The 21,943-nt window shown below is 35.7% G+C and overlaps 5 non-coding genes, 1 pseudogene and 5 gene segments (V, D, J or C); 4 read left to right on the forward strand and 7 right to left on the reverse strand.

Annotated features, from left to right (window-relative positions):
- Positions 1-6,621: 6,621 nt before the first annotated feature.
- trnap-ugg lies at positions 6,622-6,693 on the reverse strand. Its single transcript has one exon. It is a non-coding gene; the product is annotated as a tRNA-Pro (tRNA).
- Positions 6,694-7,218: 525 nt separating this feature from the next.
- Positions 7,219-7,290, reverse strand: trnap-agg. Its single transcript has one exon. It is a non-coding gene; the product is annotated as a tRNA-Pro (tRNA).
- A 2,368-nt stretch (positions 7,291-9,658) lies between these two features.
- trnap-ugg lies at positions 9,659-9,730 on the reverse strand. Its single transcript has one exon. It is a non-coding gene; the product is annotated as a tRNA-Pro (tRNA).
- Positions 9,731-10,402: 672 nt separating this feature from the next.
- trnap-agg lies at positions 10,403-10,474 on the reverse strand. Its single transcript has one exon. It is a non-coding gene; the product is annotated as a tRNA-Pro (tRNA).
- A 1,012-nt stretch (positions 10,475-11,486) lies between these two features.
- LOC125276236 lies at positions 11,487-12,229 on the forward strand. The segment is given in 2 exon segments: positions 11,487-11,552; positions 11,727-12,229. Coding segments are annotated over 2 exon segments (552 nt in total).
- A 291-nt stretch (positions 12,230-12,520) lies between these two features.
- LOC125275491 lies at positions 12,521-14,572 on the reverse strand. The segment is given in 3 exon segments: positions 12,521-13,031; positions 13,953-14,048; positions 14,447-14,572. Coding segments are annotated over 3 exon segments (420 nt in total).
- A 39-nt stretch (positions 14,573-14,611) lies between these two features.
- On the forward strand, positions 14,612-16,009 carry LOC125275492. The segment is given in 2 exon segments: positions 14,612-14,764; positions 14,844-16,009. Coding segments are annotated over 2 exon segments (402 nt in total).
- On the reverse strand, positions 15,968-16,039 carry trnap-agg. Its single transcript has one exon. It is a non-coding gene; the product is annotated as a tRNA-Pro (tRNA).
- A 1,501-nt stretch (positions 16,040-17,540) lies between these two features.
- LOC125276237 lies at positions 17,541-18,818 on the reverse strand (annotated as a pseudogene).
- Positions 18,819-18,969: 151 nt separating this feature from the next.
- LOC125274593 lies at positions 18,970-19,553 on the forward strand. The segment is given in 2 exon segments: positions 18,970-19,053; positions 19,215-19,553. Coding segments are annotated over 2 exon segments (348 nt in total).
- A 553-nt stretch (positions 19,554-20,106) lies between these two features.
- On the forward strand, positions 20,107-21,227 carry LOC125275493. The segment is given in 2 exon segments: positions 20,107-20,749; positions 20,845-21,227. Coding segments are annotated over 2 exon segments (426 nt in total).
- Positions 21,228-21,943: the final 716 nt, after the last annotated feature.

Below are 21,943 nucleotides of genomic sequence, written 5' to 3' on the forward strand. Positions count from 1 at the left end.
ACATTCTATCAACCTTCATACAAGCCGACTTGTCCACGTGCAAGGAAAGAGCAGGGTAGGTCAAACACCCTCCGCTTTGGTGAGGAGTGCCCTTCCTTGTTGCTTTGGAGACAGAAATTAAATTTTTTCTTAGCTTTAGTAATTACTGAATCAATGTTTAACTCTCCTCTCATATTGACATCTTTACAAATGATCACATCCAAATAACTCACTTCAGTCTTAACTGGAATACTATGCAGGAATGGAGCAGAACAAGACTTTAAGGGAAGGAGAAGTAATAATTAAAAATTTTTACAACAAAAGCGATTCAATCAAAAACCAACTTTAGCTCGATAAGAATTTTCATATTGTCACTGTGAAGCTGCTTTGAAACAATATGTATTGCGAAAAGCGCTATATAAATGAAGATGACTTGACGTTTATCTAAATTCAAAAATAAACCAGAAGCTTTAGAGAATACTTTAATAAGATCAAGAGCGATAGGGATCTGTAAGTCATTTTTTAAAAAGAGTGTAGTATCGTTGGCTAATTGGGTTATAAGAATCAGTTTATCAGCTATTATACCTTTTAGTTGACTATTCAACAGGGAAGAAGTAAGGAGTTGAGCAGCTAATAAGAACAAGTAAGGCGATACCGGGCAACCCTGGCGAACCCCTCTAAACACATTCAATCTTGGAGAAGTGCCAGATTTAAGATTAATTGAGCAGTTGCCATTTTTGTATAAAGTTTGGACAGTTTTGCAAAAGAAATCACCAAAACCAAATTTATACAAGGATTGTGAAATAAAATCATGTTCAAGGGACTCGAAGGCTTTATAAAAATCTAAAAAATAATAATCAGATCTTCATAGTCTAATCTAAAACTAGGCATATATTATTAGCAATATGCCTGTTCAGAATGAAACCTGACTGAGTTTCTTCTATTTTTGTACCCAGAACACGTTTCAGTCTTTTAGACAGTAACAAAGCTAATATGTTATAATCACAGTTTAACAAACAGATTGGATGCCAATTATCAATCAAAAGAATGTCTTTCTTAGGTTTAGGTATTAAAGTAAGTAATCCCTGTGATAAGGTTGGTGGAAGTGTTTCAAAAGCAATACTCTCCAAATATGTCTTAAGCTAGAAAGGTGCTAACTCTAGGGAAAAAAATTTCAGATGCAAAAGCCTCTAAGTGCCGTCTGAAATGTTCTTCTAAAATTAGCATTTTTATCAATCTCGTTGCACAAAATGTGCCAATTTCCTTAGGATCAGAAATACTGTTGATATTCAAAGACTTAATAGTTAAGCTTCTAGAATTATTCTTTTCCATTCTGAAGAAATATGCTGTACTTTGCTTTCCTTGCTCTGACCATCTTCTTCTAGTGCGAATTAAAGAGCCCTCTGCCTTATACTTATACATTGAGTCTTACGGAGCCCCTAAAGGGACATGGTGGTAGAAAAAAAAAATGGGAAGGAAGGAAATTTTACTTGGTGGTGGGAAAAAAAATTTGGGATGGGAGGAATTTTTTTTTTTCAAATCTTTTGCGTTCCCTCGCAAAGATTGCGTTCCCTCGCAAAGATGTTTTGCGTTCCCTCGCAAAGATGTTTTGCGTTCCCACGCAAAGGTGTTTGCGTTCCCTCGCAAAGTTATAATCGTTCCCTTGCTGTGAGCTCAGACAAACACTTCCTCTTTAATGTCCCGCTGGCTGGCAGTAGTGTTTCAGTTAGTAACATACGTTAATGCACACAAATAATGCGCGGCTCATAGAGTTTGAACTTGTTGGACTCAAAAATGAAGAAATGCAGTCAGTGCTTATGTCAAGCAGTTCGGTTGGTAATATATTCACAGATTCGAGCTTCCCGGATTAATAACTCGTGAGCTCAACGTTGTTAAAACACAAATGCAGCTACTTCCAATCATAGTAGCATAGATAACAAGCTACAACAACCCAATTTTCCTCAAATGTGTTTTATAATAAATTGGTCTCTATGAGCAGGCGGCGGAGATACACGCCTGAAGGGACCGTCTGAAAAGTGCAAAACCCGAAACCCTTTTGCTCATTTTATATTACGAAAAATACTCAATAACTTCACTGTAACATACTGTACTGGCACCAAATTCAGTTCATACATCACTGCTCTCCTGCTGGTTATAGGTACTACAACACTTAGTTTGGCAAGTAGCACTTAAAGGCCTTCTTTACACAAATGATGTTGGTACACAGCTTACATACAACAGCTTTTGCATGATAATGGCTTACTGGATTTGATGGCATTAGGCTACAATTTATTTAATATTTTACTAATAACAGTTAAGTTATTATTATATTATTTTATTTAATAATTAATAATTATAAACGTTATGCATTTTTTTTTTTTATCAAACTAAGTGTTGGGTTTTGCACTTTTCAGACGGTCCCTTCAGGCGTGTATCTCCGCCGCCTGCTCATAGAGACCAATTTATTATAAAGCACATTTGAGGGAAATTGGGTTGTTGTAGCTTGTTGTCTAGGTTACTATGATTGGAAGTAGCTGTATTTGTGTTTTTAACAACGTTTAGCTCACGAGTTACTAATCCGGGAAGCTCGAATCTGTGAATATATTGCCAACTGAACTGCTTGACATAAGCACTGACTGCATTTCTTCATTTTTGAGTCCAAGTTCAAACTCTATGAGCCGCGCATTATTTGTGTGCATTATTAACGTATGTTACTAACTGAAACACTATTGCCAGCCAGCGGGACATTAAAGAGGAAGTGTTTGTCCGAGTTCACAGCAAGGGAACGATTATAACTTTGCGAGGGAACGCAAACATCTTTGCGTGGGAACGCAAAAGTTTTGCGTGGGAACGCAAAACATCTTTGCGAGGGAACGCAATCTTTGCGAGGGAACGCAAAAGATTTGAAAAAAAAAAATTCCTCCCATCCCAAATTTTTTTCCACCACCACGTAAAATTTCCTTCCTTCCCTTTTTTTTTTCTACCACCATGTCCCTTTAGGGGCTCCGTAGAGTCTAACTGAGTTTGCAGATCAGTGAGTTCTACTAACTCAGCTTTTTACCACAGAGAGTCATTATTTTGGAAATGACAGTCCTCTTTATGTCTTTTAAGTTTAGTTTGATGGCTGCCGAAATTTTGTTTTAAGAAGCTCAATTGGTAATGCTTAAGCAAAGAAGTTAAACTTCCAATAAAAGGTTAAGCCACAGCAGAATCTTCTCTTCTATCACTTCAAGCAGTAAGTCATTCTCATGAGAACTATTACTCATGAGAACTCCATTGCTTTCAATGGGAAATCTTTAGCGTCAAAAACAGACACCAATTTTATTGGTATGAAAGCACGCTGAAGAAGTCTCATTCAGAATACATCGCGATATTTGGCATCAGTTCACGTGTGCCAGATGTTGGTAAGTAGTCGTAAATATGCTGTCCTAATGTTTGATATAATGGCTGCGTCCGAAATCCTAGGTAGCTGATTTGCTGCCTTGCTGTGAACTGGCGCCGCATTCGTTCCATAAGTAGAATAGGAAAGGGTAGGACATACAGTGTAAGCTTTTTGAAGAATACGGAAAGCGGAAGCACGTGCTTTGCGATCATTTGTGTTTATAAAGCATATCAATTTTTATTTTTTTAGAAAATGACAGATCGTTTCACAAGATAAGACCCTTATTCCTCGTCTGGTATTGTTTAAAGCCCTTTGAAGCTGCACTGAAACTGTTAATTTTGACCTTCAACAGTTTGGAGAGACCATTGAAGTCCACTATAAGGAGAACAATCCTGGAATTCTTTCAGCAAAAACCTTGATTTCTATTTAACCGAAGAAAGACATGAACATCTTGGATGACATGGGGGTGAGTAAATTATCAGGAAATTTTTATTTGAAAGTGAACTAATCCTTTAAACTACGCCAGAGCGCGTACACACCTCATGGACCGGATGCCGTGCTCAAGGCAGTTGGATATAGTGGTGTATTAGAGGTAAAAAATTATATAAATACTGTTCGGTTTCTCGCACAAACTGATCGTTTCGAGTCTTAGAACATCAATGTGTTGTCACAAGCCACAGGGTTTAATTTGGATTTGTCTGTGCATGTTTTTTTTTTACTTTTATAGATGGAGTTCCTATTGACACGCATTATACAACTGACAGACGGCAACGGTTGGAGTTAAATATCATCATTTGTGTTCTACTGAAGAAATCACCTACATCTTGGATGCCCTGGGGGTAAGCAGATAAACATCAAATTTTCATTTTTGGGTGAACTATCCCTTTAAGCCTTCCATCATGGACAGTGAACAAAACCTGACTCAAGTGTTATACGAAAATGTGAAATGTGTGTATGAAAAAAGTAAGGGGAAGATTAATCATGTTTTGTTTTACCAGAATATTCTTTGCATACTCATGTTTGCATTGCTCCTGTTTGCAATGTAAATGGAAACCCATGGCAAACACACCTTATGTAAAGGTTAGTGGATCATCATATCTAACCGACTAAAGTTTAATTAAGAATTCCCCTTAATCAACCACTTTGATGAATGTTTGGGAGAAAAAAGTCTATGGTAACAGCCCTGGTTGACGTGTGCATTTCCATGGTTGTTAGTTTCATGTCTGTCATATCACTCTGTGATGCATTTTGTGTTCCTTTAGCTTAAAAGGTAGAGTATGGTGCTAGCAGCACCAACTTATTATTTTTGCTTTGAAGAATATTTTTCTTAATTTATATTTCTAATATAAAAAGTACAATAAAGATTTCATATCATGAGGAAACATTAGGCTCATTTCTGAGATAAAATCAAGGGAAAATGCAAATAAAAAATTTGCATTCATTAGCATGTGAATACAGATCACCTATATCTGTCCTGTGATACAAGAATTAAATACAATTTTTACAAATGCACAGTGTTGCCCTGCTCAAGGTATAGGCCTATTGTAAGAATAAATTATATGATTTATAGGCATGATATGATTTGTGAGCATTAGTTGAACTGAAGGTGTCAGTATAAACACAAACCACATGTTGTCATCTGTGAATACAGCCATCATGAAACAGCCGTGTTGTCATCAGAGGTGTTTTCCAGAAAGCAAGCTCAAATGTCCTAGTTGAACTAAGGCTTTATCCTGGCTTAATCTAAACCCTGACTGTGAAACTGGGCCATTGTGTAAGAATTATATGTACATGCAGAATTTGACAAGTCACGCAAACCTTTTAAAAACATTTGTCTTCAGGTTAAAGGTGCTCTAAGTGATCTTGGGTGGAGTAACTTTCTGTTGACGTTCGAAGTGTTGTCAAACAAAACAGAGGCTAGCTAGACCCTCCCTCCTCCTCCCCCTCCCCTCCGTGCTTCCTGAAACAGTCATGAACGCGCATTTAAAATCATTCTTGTCGGTTATTGGCTGGAGCATGTTTATTATGATTTGTGGTCCAGGCTGGACCAGTTTGTTTTTATTGCCGTTTTCGGCGCTTGTGGTGACTACAGAGACCGCGTTTTTTTACAGTGTGTTCAGGGGACAGGCAGCTAGCGGATAGTGAGGAGATGTTTGCTGTATGTGACAAAAAATGTTTTGGCCTAAAAACGCGTGACATCACTTAGAGCACCTTTAATGTAGAAAAAAGTGTAGAATGTTTTGGATGATGACCTTTCAGTTTAGTGCTTTGAAAATCAACAATTATTAATTTACATTTAAAGGTGAATCCAGTTTTAAGGAAAAGGAAAGTTAATGTGCATTATCAAAATAATTTGGATAATGGTGGTCAAATCTTAACGTCATTAAACACGTTTAATTAATCTCACCCATTAACAACAATAGTCAAAAATATATATTTCCACATGTTTGTGAACATACCTAAAATGCTGCATGTGATTAATCTGGTTTTCTTTTTTTTTTTTTGCTTCTCAGCGCCAGAGTGCTGTTGTCAGTATGAGGTGGGGGCAGGGAGAAGCGGGAATGGCGTGTTGCCTGTGCTTAAAGGATTAGTTCACTTTCAAATAAAAGTTTCCTGATTATTTACTCACCCCCATGTCATCCAAGATGTTCATGTCTTTCTTTCTTCAGTCGAAAAGAAATTAAGATTTCTGATGAAAACACAAATGATCGCATTGCACGTGATTCCCCTTTCCGTATTATTCAAAAAGCTTACACTATATGTCCTATGCCTTCCCTATTCTACTTACGGAAAAAATGGAACTGGCATATATAGTTGTATTTTAGTAGAAAATATTCCTTATTCCTCGATGTGAAAAATGTATTTTGTGTCTTTTGCTTGTTCAGTGTGCAGTGCAGTACAGGTTTGTCATGGCACACGCATGTACATTTGCACAAATACACTATATACAGTATGTATGCACAACTGATGAATTTTACACAGGTATTAAACTGAGCTGAATCAATACTGAACTGACTTGAGCTGTATGATGACACTATTGGCTTGTTAGGTTCATGTTCTCAGAAGAAAAAAAAAACATCATTCCATATTAAAAACATCATTATGGTAAGACAATTGTCAGATATTTATTTTGCTGTTTGAAATAACCTACTGTAGACCCGTAAGCTACAGCATGCCATGTAGAACTCAGTAGACTACAGTAACTATTTATAGGCAAATGTTAAAGTTTTGTCATTTTGTCTTAAGCTTTTAAAATATTTGGGCTCGTCCGGGATTTGAACCCGGGACCTCTCGCACCCAAAGCGAGAATCATACCCCTAGACCAACGAGCCTTATAAACTTTACGTGGAAGCCTATAATTTGCCACGTTGCATAGGGAGTACAGGACCATAGGACGTTCGATGAAGTGAGTTTAGGATGTTTATTTTGATGTTTGATGAATGGCGCCATCTGGTGGCATCAACCTGCAGTTACAGAGGTCGTTTAGTGGCTTTTAGAACAAATTAGAATAAAGTTTGCCACTCTGAGGCTGGATTATAGCAACGTTTGAAAGACTGCAATTAATGAAAAAGATTAATGTCCATGTGTTCTGAAAACAGAATGATCTCAAAATAAGAATATGAATAGAGCTGATATCCAATCGGCTAATAGGTGTGATTTGAAAACTTTTCTGTGTGAATCGTTTGTGAATACCTACTGTACCTTAAAAAGTGAGTTAAAAATGAAATTTTTTATCAGCCAGAAAGTAGACTACTAAATACTACAATGTCCCGTAAAAAATAGGGATTGTCGATTTCATGTTGCCTTTAAGAGAGGTTCATGTTCTCAGAAAAAGATTCCAAGATTTTAAAACATTTGGGCTCGTCCGGGATTTGAACCCGGGACCTCTCGCACCCTAAGCGAGAATCATACCCCTAGACCAACGAGCCTTGTAATGTTTAAGTACTATGGTTTGCCACGTTGCATAGGAAAGTTCAGGACTATAGGACATTCAATGGACTGAGTTTAGGATGTTTATTTTGGAGTTTGACGAATGGCGCCATCTGGTGTCATCAACCTGCAGTTACAGAGGTCGTTCAGTGGCCTTTACAGTCTTTTCAAAATGCTTACACACACTTTTTGAAACTATGGTTCTGTTTCTCAAAACTCTACAACCAAAACCACAAAACACACACACAACATGCAAAATGTCACATATGTTTCAAAAGCAAACACTACATTCAAAACTATTTCTCTAAACATTGTATTTTTTGTGTAGTAACACACAAACATAAAATGATTAGCCACATACACGCCAAACTACACACAGATGTGAAAAATGTGAAACACCACTATCTTGTGTCTTTTGCTTGTTCAGTGTGCAGTGGAGTGTACAGCAGTTTGTTATAGCACTTACATGCATGTTCCCATTGCCATGTATTGTACGACTGACAGACGCCAACGGTTGGAGTTCAAAATCATAATTTGTGTTCTACTGAAGAAACAAAGTCACCTACATCTTGGATGCCATGGGGGTATAAGCAGATAAACATCAAATTTTCATTTTTGGGTGAACTATCGAGATATCCCTTAAAGTTACACCGTTCAAACACTGAGGTTTGTACAGTGCTGAGTTATGAAAGCTCGCGAATCATCTAATTATAACAAGCAAAGTAAAGACACGATGTAAATAAGAGATTCATTGTGCAGTATAGACAACTTCATTAATTATAACGGAGGTTTGTGAGATCGCGATGAACTGAAACGAGTGACAGCTTTTTAATGATTATAAAGGGAGTTTGCGAATGTATTATTGCTTTTATACAATAATTCAAACATTAAGTTAATATTTAGACACTTACATTTTAAGGCCAATTCACACCGCACCGACAAACGCCAACAAACACCAACAAACGTCAACGAACAAGTTGGCCGTTGGATTTAGAATTCTATGAGAAAAAACTGTCATGTTCACACCGCCCCAACAAACACCAACAAACGAGTCTGACTGGGAAAATTCCACAACTACATATGTAACCATGTTAACAATATTGTCAGGCAAGTTTATTATATTAATAATATAGTATATATATTCATTGTATTAAAGTATTGAGGCAAAACAAAAATACACCGGTTTTTTTTTTTTTTTTTTTTAGCGCGACCCTTTTTATTAACGAGACCCATAAGCATATACAACCATGTAGCTAAACAAGCCAAAACGAATTATTAAAAACGTAACTGAAGGTAAACCTGCGTTGCTCTCATAGTGGTTAAATTACCTCTCTCTTTCGGTGAAGTGGAGCAGCTGCTCTTGCTGAATGGCACGGATTGCACTATGGACTATTGTATCTTTTGTATTTTTTATTTTTTTAACTGTATTTTATTTTTTATAACGAACAAGCTGCGATGTCACATTTCCAGTACTTTGTTGTGTAGGGGCGCGGGCGCGATCAAACAGCTGTCTTTGCAGGGGACTTGCCTCATCATCATGGCAACGGTTCGTAGCCAGGTCAGATTACTTCAGAGTTTGTTGCCGTCAACCGTTGCCGTTGGCGCCAACAGGGGTTTCACACCGATCCAACAAACTCCAACAGACGAGTTTGTTGGCTGTTGTCGGTGCGGTGTGAATTGGCCTTTAGGAACAGTGTTGTCAGATTTTGCTCTATTTTGTCAACGAAAATAGTTCCAAACAACATTACAGCTGAACCGCTGCGTATCTCCGAGCGTATCTTTTCTTGTTTAATGTGATTTTTTTGCTCTTGCATTTGGAAATGCATGGAAGAGAGCACGATAAGGGCGAGTCACTTATAGAGGCTGCTTTTATTTGTTTTATATCAGGAATAAAAGATCAGCGAAACTGCAGCTTGCTGACCAGTTTTTCAAAACACAACGCAGAAAACAGACCAGTTACAATGGGAAGGTTAATTTCTGTCATTGATCAGAAGATGCTCCTAAATTTTTGACTGCTCCTAAATTTTTAAAATTAGAAGCAAAAGCCCTGTATTCACATGACACTAGTTGATTAAACTAAAACACTAAAAATGAACACTATTTAAAATAAATAAATAATGATATATTAACAAATAAATAATTTCTAATAAATACTGCAATGTTCCATAAAAATAAGAATTTTGATTTCATGTTGACTTTAAGAGAGGTTCATGTTCTCAGAAAAAACATTATCATCATTATGGTAAGAGAATTGTCAGATAATTACCCCATACGCTACAGCATAGAACTCAGTAGACTAGTCTTTGCCTATAAACAGTCAATGTTAAGTTTTGTTGGTTGCAAAATTCTAAAGCTTTTAAAATATTTGGGCTCGTCCGGGATTTAAACCCGGGACCTCTCGCACCCAAAGCGAGAATCATACCCCTAGACCAACGAGCCTTGAGAACTGTGGTTAGGCCTAGTTTGTCACGTTGCATAGGGAGTACAGGACCATAGGACTTTCAGTGGATTGAGTTTGTGATGTTTATTTTGGTGTTTGATGAATGGCGCCATCTGGTGATATCAACCTGCAGTTACAGAGGTCGTTTAGTGGCTTTTAGAACAAATTAGAATAAAGTTCATTTACAAAGAAATTAAGACAGAGACTAAAAAGTGTTGCTTAATAAAATATTATTTTCACAGTACCAGCCTGGTAGAAGCCTTTGTGCTTGTTTGGTTAATAGATGTGATTTGATCTCTCAATAAAACAGCATAAATCAATTGTGAATACCTACTGTACCTTAAAAAGTGGTAAAACTTACTATTATTTATCAGGCAGAAAGTATGTTACTAAATACTGCAATGGTCCATAAAAAATAAGAATTGATTGAAAAATAAGATTTTGATTTCATGTTGACTTTAAAGAGAGGTTCATGTTCTCAGAAAAACAAAACAAAAAACAACATCATTATTGTAAGATAATTGTCAGATAATATTTTTTCTGTTGGAAAACACCAGACCTACTGTAGACCCGTAAGCTACAGCATGCAGAACTCAGTAGACTAACATTTGCCTGTAAAAAGTTAATGTAAAGTTTTGTCATTCCAAGATTCTAAAGTCTTTCAAAAAACTGGGCTCGTCCGGGATTTGAACCCGGGACCTCTCGCACCCTAAGCGAGAATCATACCCCTAGACCAACGAGCCTTGCACATATTCGGATATATGATGTGCCACGTTTCACACAAGAGATCCAGGCCCACTGACAACGTGGATGTGGGATGCTTGTTCTGTTAGATTTCTGGTGAAATCACGTGTCTAATGGCGACATCTAGTGGTTGAAAAGCAGATGTGGAGTTCTGCAGCGAACAGCTTTTATGCAAAATAGATGCGGTAGGCCTGACTTGTGACAGAAGTCTCTGGACAAATGTTGTGAAAGTTAGATGTGATACGAGTCAGAACAATTTGATTAATAACTTTTATTGATCAGCATCTGAGATCATTAGAATTTTTAAGATGTTCAAGGAAGAAAAGAAAAGAAAAAGATAAAGATATGGCTGATCCACATTACCACCTGAAATATTCCTTGACAGTAAGAGAGGTTCTTGTTTTTACATTGTGAAGACCAGTGATGAAGCAGGATATTTTCATAGGGGTGACCAGGCAGGAGCCAGCAACCAGTCTGGGGTGGCACATAAATGTTTATTATTCAAACATAAAAAAATTGGTTTAACTACAAAGTACTGGACTGTATTCAGTTGGGTTCAGTAGGCACTAAAACAATTAATGTACAATTGTAATTCAGGTAGTACTGGAATAGATCAAGTAATGTTTTTGAATACAAATGAACATTTATTTGCGCATTAAATTACAGATAAAAAATTAATTTAATTTGTGCCTTATATTGTGAGCTCACATACAGTAACAGTAGGCTATATATACATTGGAGGCAATGTTCATAAATGTGATGCATATGCAGTTGGCCTATAAAAAAAAAAAATACATACTTTTTTTTTTTTTTTTAAGTTTTGACACTGCTTTAATAGTCTCCACATTTAATCATGTTGCATTTACCCAACTGTTCAGCGATAAAAAGACAGAATTGGCCATTTTGAGCAAGCCACACCCTAACTCCGCCCCTGAAGAGCTGCATGCTTCAGTGCTCTGGAGGTCTTTATAGATCTGTGAGTTTATGACTGACATATCTCCTTCGTGATAACAGATCCAAAAGCAAACATGACTTTAATAGCTGTCATTATTTGGACACTCACAACCTGCATCTGGAGTAAGTATAGGTATTTAGGTAGCATATTGTGTACAAAAAAGATAACTTAGTCCTTGTAGGGCAACAGTAAGAAATATTGTGTGCTCAATCTGACAGATGCCTTATAACTGTTAGATTTTAAATGTGCTCATCAGTTTTATATTATTATCCAGTGTTTTCTGACTCTCTCTTCAGGTTCTGTGGGGCAGATTCTGACTCAGTCTGAAGCTCAAACAGTTCAGCCTGATCAGACTGTCACTATTCGCTGTAATCATAAACCAGCAGTGATCTGTGTTAAACCAAAAACCTCTCAGGATTGTATTGCCTGGTACCATCAGATTCCTGGAGAAGTTCCTAAACTCCTGATCTATGCCACATCAGACAGAGCTTCAGGTGTTTCTTCTAGATTTAGTGGCAGTGAAAGTGGAAACCACATGGATTTTACTCTGACTATCAGTGGAGTCCAGCCTGAAGATTCAGGAGTTTATTACTGTCAGAGTAAACATGACAAGCGAGTCTTTGTCACCGTGGACTGGGTGTTCACACAGTGTAAAAGCATCATACAAAAATCCCTTTGGCTGAGACTTCAGCGCTGCAGCTTTGAGCTTCTGCAGATGTTGATGTTGTTGATTATTCACCTCACTGACTTTACACACAAACACACAGATACACAGAGATTCTTTATAGTGAACTGTTGATGTTGACACACACTCATAAACGCATTCTACAAATTCAGTCTGTTATTGTTGTTGTTTCTATGCCTCCGAAAAAATCTGAAGTTTCTCCTGATATTATTAAACATCAAATTCTTTAGCAGTTCATTTACCCGTAACATTAATGTTTAAGTCCATTCACATAATAGATAACAAGTAAATTAATAAAATCAAAACAAACTCATAGATCGACAAATAAAGTGGATAAAAGGCAGCAAAATTAACTGAAGGTATTTAAAACTATAATATTCATGCTTATAAACAAGAAATACACAATTAATGATTCAAAAAGCTTTTATTTGGCATACAAACGTGTTAAAATAGGCTTAAAGAAACATTAACATACAGAGCAAATTGGTATACAGCGGTGTTTGTCATTAATTAAGACTTGTTTTAATTGTATGTGTGAGTGTGAATGAAACATTTTGCATCCTATCTACGTTTTTATGTGATGTGTGTGTGTTTCACTGGTCATCACACTGCTGTGTGTTCAGGCTCTCGGTCACTGCATTCTGGGATGGGTGCGTGGCGTCACAGCTGATGGTTGTTGCTCTGCTCCACTCACTCTCAGTGAGGCTCAGGCTGCTGCTCCAGCTGTACAGTCCATCCTTCTGCAGCACACTGGGACTCAGATTCACAGCAGAGCTCCTGCTGCTGCCATCCACCTTCCAGCTCAGCTTCCAGTCAGAGGGGAATCCCTTACTGCCCACACACACCACTGTAGCCTTACCCTGCTGCAGCTCGTCTCTGGAGGGCGGCAGGACCGTGAGAGTGGGACGAGCGGCAGCTAGAGAGAGAGAGAGAGAGAGAGAGTTTCATTCTTCTTAAAAACAGCTCTATCAGTCTTTCACTTCCCTTTAAGAGATTCAGAGTTAATCAAGCAGATCTGAAGTGCAACAGCCTGTAAAACACATTTACCAGCAATCACACATATACTACTTGGGAAAAAAAAAAAGAAAAGAAAAAAATTATATAATATAAATTATTCATGTTATATTATGGATCCTTAACTTTTTTGGTGTTTATTTTTCATTTGTTTAAATTATTGTTAAATTATTTCTTGTTAAACAGTTGTAGCTGTTTGTAGATTGAAAGCAACAGCAGATGAAGACACATTTCTGTCTCTTGTGACAACATTCATTTAAAAACCTTTTATTAAAAATCGCTTTCATTAATCAAGAGTTATTAAAATATTTAATTATTAAAAACTTAATAATAAAATATATTTTGAACTTTCCATAATTCCTTAAGCTGGCCTACAATCTATACTGACACATTTCAAGCATAAATATACATATAGCCTATACAGTATTTTTTTTTTCTTGTTGACTTGTTCAGAGTGTCTCAAGCAAATACTTGTTTGCTTTGTTAAATCAAGAGGCGAGTGAAAGACTGCATACATACACCAACATTAGCTTTCTATTTTCATGCCAAATTAATAATAATAATTAAAAAAAATACAAATATGTATTCTTTGTAAAATGCAATTTATCAAAAAAAGAAAAAAAAAGAAAAAAAAAATGTTTTAAATGGGTCTGAAAGAGAGCTAAGGAACGTATGAATGTATTTGGTCACACCAGAACAAATCTTTTCAAATTATTCTTATATTAGTAGTTAGTATTATTTTTAAAATGTTTTTTCCCCCTAAATTCTCTGTTGTTCTTTTCATTCAGTCTTTAATTTATGAATTAAAAAGAGATTTACTTACTTCCAACTGAGAGTCGAGTTCCTCCACCGAACGTCCACCACAGTGATACAAACCCAATCAGCGGCTGTACAAAAACCTCCTGCACTAAAACTGACACTGACAATAACCAGTTTGCTCTTTTAGAATTAATAGCAAAATAAATAAGTAAATAAATAAATCAAAGCTGCACAATTAAACCAGTTTATTTTGATAATTTCCCAAATCTACAAAGAAAAATATTATTATTACTATTACAAATACTATAATTCAGAACTATACATGTACATCAGTCACTTTCAAGTAAATTTTGATTCATTAAATTTTGAAGCATTTAGTTAACTGATATTTTACATTTTTACACAGCTTTTATATTTTTTTATTTTATATGGCATTTACAGTCTAATTTACAGCCCTGTTTTATGCAAAGCATCAGTGCAGTATGTAATATGCTACCAATTCAGATTCACAATTCATTAGTCTTTATAGGACTACATCTTATTTTATTCTGCACTTACTTTAAATCCTCCATATTAATTCATTCTCATTTACTGTAAAATCCTTCAGAATATTCTGAGAGCGTCAGACAAGTTTTAATTAAACCATGACGATAATCAAAATATGCATATATTACAATGCAATCATCATATGAGAATGAAGATATTTCAGTTGAGGAAGGGTTTTTCCACTGTAATGATATTTTGCATTGGCAGCTCATGCCTCAGTGCTCTGGGTGTGTTTATAGTCCTGTGAACGATTTTAACACACAAGATCTGTCCAGTTGAAAACAGAAGACAATATGATTCTCTTCATCTGGGCATTTTTCTGCATCCAAGGTAATATGACTGAAATATATATATATTTTCATTTTTATTTTATCCTCATGCTCTAATAATAGTTATCTTTCTCTCACAGGCTCTTTGGGGCAGGTCATTGTGACTCAACCTGAGTTTAAATCAGTTCAGCTTGGTCAAACAGTCTCTATTGATTGTAAGGTCAACACTGTAGTTTATAGGCTTCCAACTGGTTCAGTATCCAAAGATTTCTACATCTCCTGGTACATTCAGAGGCCAGAGGAACCCCCTAAACTCCTTATATATTTCACAACAATGAAGCCCTCGAGTGCTCCATCTAGAATGAGCGGTGGAGGCAGTTTTCACTCTGGAGGAAATGGTCTTGATTTCACTCTGACCATCAGTGATGCCCAGCTTGAAGATGCGGGAGATTATTACTGTCAGAGTTACCATGCGATCAGTGGTAAAGACGTGTTCACACAGTGAAAAAATGCTGCACAAAAACCTACCTTGGTTAAACCGCATGAGAATCCTCTCTGCATCCGAGACCTACAGGTCTGAAATGAGAACAAAAACAGGGGTAACTTTATATGTATTTTAGTGTTCCCTATCAGTAGAAATAATAATTGAATTTATTGCTGTTCCTGTTACATATCTAATTTTTGTCAAACAATTCCGTTGTTTATGATATTTTTCATATAGTACAATGCTTCATATTCATATAGAAAAATCAAATTTAATCAATACCCTAATGTGTGAGTTGTTCATTATGCAAAGATAAAACTCCATTGTTTTACACAAAGTAGAGAAGCAGAAATACCTATTCATTAGTTATGGAAAAACTCTTTTAATTTAGTTGTCTAACTCTACAATTACATTCAGAGATTCTCACATTATATGTAGCCTACAAGTACATTTATGACATAAATAGTAAATACATATTTTATAAAGTTTGAAATTTATATAGCCTATGGGACTATAGGAACATGAAATTGTCCAGCCATGACTTCTTGTTTCACAGGAATATAAATGAGGAAACGCAAAGGTCAAATTCTCTTAATCATCCATCACAATGAGTAAAAACCAAAGAGTTCTGATGTGAAGCAAAAGATTGTTGGGCTTCACAAAATAGAAAGAGGCTGTAAGAAAATAGCTAAAGCATCAAAAAGTTCGATTTCATATATAAACTGTTGTTTCAATGTTATTATATGTTGATAAAATAAAGTCATGTAAAATGCAAAAACAGGGCTCGTCCGGGATTTGAACCCGGGACCTCTCGCACCCTAAGCGAGAATCATACCCCTAGACCAACGAGCCTCGACTTTATGGGAGTAGCTACATAATATGCCACGTTGCACACAGAGGACAGGCTACAAGTCCAAAAAACATGGATGTGGGATGCTCGTTCTGTTGGATTTTTGGTGCATTTAATGCCTTATGGCGACATCTAGTGGTTAACAAGCAGATGTGGAGTCCTGCAGTGAACATGTCCTTCGATTCAGAATGCGGTCAGGACCGGATTTATCTCGTATTGTGACATATACTGTAGGCAAAATAAATGGGTGACACTAAAACTGACACAGAGTTACACCGACACTGACACCGACTCTAAAACTGTATCTTAGCTTACATTTGCTTATGTCAGCTGAAAATGCAAAATGTATTTTGTAAAATATAGTGTTTGTTTTATTGCACTTTAATTTTTGTTTTATTATTGCACTTCATCTATTTGCGTCTGTAGATTATTCATATCTTTAAAGGTCAAATGTTTTTTTTTTCTCTCATGCACTGAGCTAGAAAAATCTCCACTTCAGTATAAGCACTTACTTTACAGTTTTATTCCTTACAGAGGGGTTTGTTCACTTTTTTTTTTCTGATTTTGTAGGCTACATCATTTTATTTCTAAAAACTTGGTGACTTTTTTAAGCTGTTGATGGTATTTTCTGATTTTTGGAGTGATAAAAGAGATTTCCAAAATCCCCTCTATAAAAACACAACTCTAATATGTCAAAAAAAGTTGACATGTAAAATTTTAAAAGGTGACTTTAAGGTGACGTTCAAATTTCTGTTCTGGAAATATGTGGCAATTAGTGCATATTTAATGATGTTTTATTAACAAAATTCGGGAGGAGCAACGTTCAAATAATCTGACTAATCATCACGTCATCTCGGCCAGCTGTCAGCAATCAGTAATCAACATATCTACCCAATCAGCATGAGTGAAAGCATATATATTAGACACGGTCGACTCACCCATATTCCTCGACAGTTTGACAGCATCCCTCCACCACCCCGTCTCCTCACACCTGCACTGGTTACTTTCCAGAATACTAACCAGAATGGGGGGAGTAATCTGGGTTCGGGCCAAAATACCGAGCTCGGAGCCCTCTCCTCGGACAGCAGCCAAATACGCAAATACTACTACGCATACTATTTTCTATCTGATTATTTGTAAGTGTGAACTCGTGAAATTAAAAAATGCCTCATTTGTGTGTGTGTGTGTGTGTGTGTGTGTGTATATAATATATATATATATCTCTTTTACTGTAGGCCTAATTGATATTTTCAGTATTAAAATATTATTTTAATATCCATGCTGTTCATCACAATAATCACAATGGATGCACATCCCCAAAAAATAAAAAGTGGTATTTCACATTTTAGGCTGTTTTTTCGATTTTCGAAGTGTTTAATATTTCAGCAAGAAAGTGAACATATTTGAGTCAAAATGCTTTTATTTGGCAGCAATAAAACTACAAACACATCATTGCTGTTACAACAGATAAGAATATTTGAACAATATACTAACAGAAGCGAAAGATTAATTTTTGAGCATTGACTGTTTTAGGACAGTCCTTTGTAATAATTTGTGTGTGTATGTGTGAGTGTAAATGAAATATGCATGCCTATATAATCTCTGTGTGATTGTGTGTGTGTGTTTCATTGGTCATCACACTGCTGTGTGTTCAGGCTCTCGGTCACTGCATTCTGGGATGGGTGCGTGGCGTCACAGCTGATGGTTGTTGCTCTGCTCCACTCACTCTCAGTGAGGCTCAGGCTGCTGCTCCAGCTGTACAGTCCATCCTTCTGCAGCACACTGGGACTCAGATTCACAGCAGAGCTCCTGCTGCTGCCATCCACCTTCCAGGCTCAGCTTCCAGTCAGAGGGGAATCCCTTGCTGCCCACACACACCACTGTAGCCTTACCCTGCTGCAGCTCGTCTCTGGAGGGCGGCAGGACCGTGAGAGTGGGACGAGCGGCAGCTAAAGAGAGAGAGAGAGAGAGATGAGAGAGAGAGAGAGAGAGAGAGAGAGAGAGTTTCATTCTTCTTAAAAACAGCTCCTATCAGTCTTTCACTTCCCTTTAAGAGATTCAGAGTTAATCAAGCAGATCTGAAGTGCAACAGCCTGTAAAAACACATTTTACTGAATCATATTATTCTGATTTTAGTCTAAACTGGAGTAATAACATTAATATATTCAGTACTTACAAATAATACAAAAAAATATATATAACAAATCAGACTAAAATGTATTAGATTTATATCTATTCTGACTCGTGAAAATATATTCAGAGTTTAATAAGAAAATGATTTTGTTTTTTATAAAGCATGAAAATGAAGATGTTTTATTTTTTTAACATTAAAAAATATCAAGAGTAAAGCTTCATTTCTTTTCCGTATATAAATACACATTCAGAATTATAATCAAGTCTGATATATAACAATATATTGTATTTATTTTTTAACTACCCAATTATACAGCACATATTTACAGTACAGTAATAACTGACACCTTAAATATGAGTTAGATATATTTCTGTATTATCTTAAACATAAATAAAATCAAGAAAATTTATTAAAATAATTTTTTATGAAAATATATTTTTTAATAGAAAGATATTTACTTACTTCCAACTGAGAGTCGAGTTCCTCCACCGAACGTGCGCCACAGTGATACAAACCCAATCAGCGGCTGTACAAAAACCTCCGTTGCTCGAGAATTAACTGACACTGACTGATTGTTAAAACACAGAGTTACATCAACACTGACTCTGACACTAAACTGTGTCTGTATGTAGTTTAGTTTTGCTCATTCAGCTGAAAAAAAGAAATAAATTGTTAATGAATAAAATGTTGTAAAATGTATTTTGATTGTTTTTTGAGGTAAATTCCATGATGCATCTGAAAGTGTTTTTGAGTAGAGAGTGTTTTGCATATGAACTGAACACTCGCTTAAAACTCCACTGATGATTGTGTGACATTGACACACACTTAAAACAATGATGTCTCTTATTCTAATGCTGTGGACACTCGGTCTGCTCGCTCAAGGTTCAAAAAAATATATTTTCTACACTGTGATGATGAATTTTTATGATGATGTATTTGTGCAAAATTTTGAATTTGTGCTTTATGTTTTATTTTTTATGCATTAATTTCAACTGTTTTATAGCAGATGCAACCTTTTCAATTGTGTTTGAACTCTCTCTCAGTGTCTCATCAAGAGGTTCAGTCTCCTGAGTCTCTGATTGTTAAAGCAGGAGAGTCCGTCTCTATGAGCTGCACTGGGACCAGTGGAGTTGATGATGACATGAGCTGGTATCTGCAGAAACCTGGAGAAGCTCCTAAACTCCTGATCTATAAAGCAAGTACACTTCAATCTGGAGTCCCAAATCGGTTCAGTGGAAGTTATTCTGGACTTCATTTCACACTGAATCTACGTGGAGTCCAGCCTGAGGATGCAGGAGATTATTACTGTATGGGGGCTTACAGTGACAGGTCCACACAGTGAAACAACATCATACAAAAACCTCCCTCAGTCAGACACTACAGAGAACATGAGAGTAATTTCAGGCTAGTCGCCCTGTACAGCAGCTGATCAACAGTAATGAAGATTTTCTTTTCAGTTATTCAATAATTTGTTCACTTTACTTAATTAGCAGAAATTATTATGTGAAATTTTGACCTTAGCATCAGTGTGGACAGAAGCTTGTTTTATATTTAAAGACTGGAATTATAAACTTTATTATATGCAGCATGAAATTCATCACATTCTGACATCACATTATATGAACGTGAATGCACGCCATCAAATTATTCTCTTTAAGTGATATTTTCAATATAAAAATATAATGTTAGTATTCATGTTACTCATATCCACAAGCTTTGTTTAAAAATGTATCCTATAAAAGTAATTATCAAACATAAAAAAGAGATATTTTACAGGTATTTAAAAATGTATTTAAAGTTGCTGGTATACATGACAACATTAGAACGTCTTTAAATACCAAGACATGTTCTTGTTCAGTTGGTCCACATGAGTGTTAAAGAAATATATCCAAATTTCCTCGATTCAACACTAACCACAATATAAAACATATCAGAGAGACATTATAGGTTGATAAAGATGTTGTCCAAGCCTTAAATATAACATTTTTCCTATTCCAAAATCAAATTAACTGACAACAAGGACAAACCAGATGTTGATCTATAGGAACAAGACCTAAATGGCAAAATTTTAGTCACAGTCCATCATTCTGCAGCACACACCAATCCAGAATCACTTCTAAAGTGTCTTCTCACTCACAGGGGAGATAAAATAAATTGAATATTTGAATGTTGACTTCGTAAGTTACAAGTAGAAAAATGGCATGTGATTTAAAATTCTGCTTTCATAAAAATACACAATACATGCATAAATATATAGTTAATTATTTTCATTCTTTTCACATTCTGCACTTCCTTCCAGCATTCAGTTCGGCTCTTTAATGATAAATAAGGGGTATGAAATGCAAATGGTGTCCAGCCTCCAACTGTAATATTGTAAAATAAGGAACAGATTTCAGGAAACTGTCAGTATTGTGGAATCTTCTGCTCATATATGGTGCTTTGCATAGACAGTGTCAGTGATCTGAGAGTGTTTATAGGTCTGTTTAACTCTTCATTGAGCTTCTCTTCATGACAACAGATCTAACAGCCAAAATGACTTTGATCTCCTTTATCATTTGGACACTCTACAGCATGCAAGGTACAGTTACATGTCATTTTTAAAATATATTTAATTAATAATATAATATACTATATTGTCTAATAATCTGTGCTGTTATCTCTTGTTCTACTCAGGTTGTTTAGGACAAATTGTTGTGACTCAGTCTGAGGTTAAATCAGTCCAGCCTGGTCAAACCGTCTCTATTGACTGTAAAGTTGATACTGTCGTTCACAAAAATGAGCAAGGCCAGTACTCTAAAGGGCGTTATTTTGTGTCTTGGTACAGCCAAAAGCCTGAAGAGGCTCCAAGACTCTTGATCTATTATACAAATGAAAGAAACTCAGGAATTCCATCAAGATTCAGTGGCAGTGGACAAGGAAACGGTCTTGATTTCACTCTGACCATCAGTGACGCCCAGCTTGAAGATGCAGGAGATTATTACTGTCTGAGTCTACATAAGATCAGTGACAACTGGGTGTTCACACAGTGAAAAGATCCCGTACAAAAACCTCCATTGGTCAGATTACTGACATCTTCTGATGCAGCTGCAAATGGAATTAATACACACAAGCACTAAGACAGCTTATAAATTTAATATAATTAATCATCCAGTTCAACGATATATATATATATATATATATATATATATATATATATATATATATATATATATATATATATATATATATATATATATATATTTATTTATTTATTTATTTATTTTTTTTTGTATGTTTATTATTGTGCTATATACAAGCTGAAAATTAACATATATCATGGGTCACTATATAAAATAACCTGTCTATATGTTTCTATATATATATTTTTTTCCAGATTAAATAATTATAACTTAAAATTGAACATATGCAATGGAAAGTTCAGTTTTGTTATAATTAAATGTGAAACGTATGGTAAATAGGTGGAAATGTTTTCCTTCATAATGTGATATTCATGTAAGATAAAGCAGCGTAATTTTTTTGCAACATTTCCCAAACACAAAAATACAAACAATACAATATTACTAATGATATTGATGTATATAGCCTACATCAACTCCTGCAGATTTATACTTGAATGCTTCTCCATCATTTAGTTTTTTTAATTGAAATATTAAGCTAATTTTTCCATTTATTTCACAACCCACAACAGTCTTTTACAAGACATACTGTTTTTCAGGTTCACATTTACAATGTGATTAACTGAGAATTTATTTAATTTCTTACTTTATTCTGC

Source organism: Megalobrama amblycephala, linkage group LG9 (assembly GCF_018812025.1).
Source record: "Megalobrama amblycephala isolate DHTTF-2021 linkage group LG9, ASM1881202v1, whole genome shotgun sequence".
NCBI lineage: Eukaryota > Metazoa > Chordata > Actinopteri > Cypriniformes > Xenocyprididae > Megalobrama > Megalobrama amblycephala.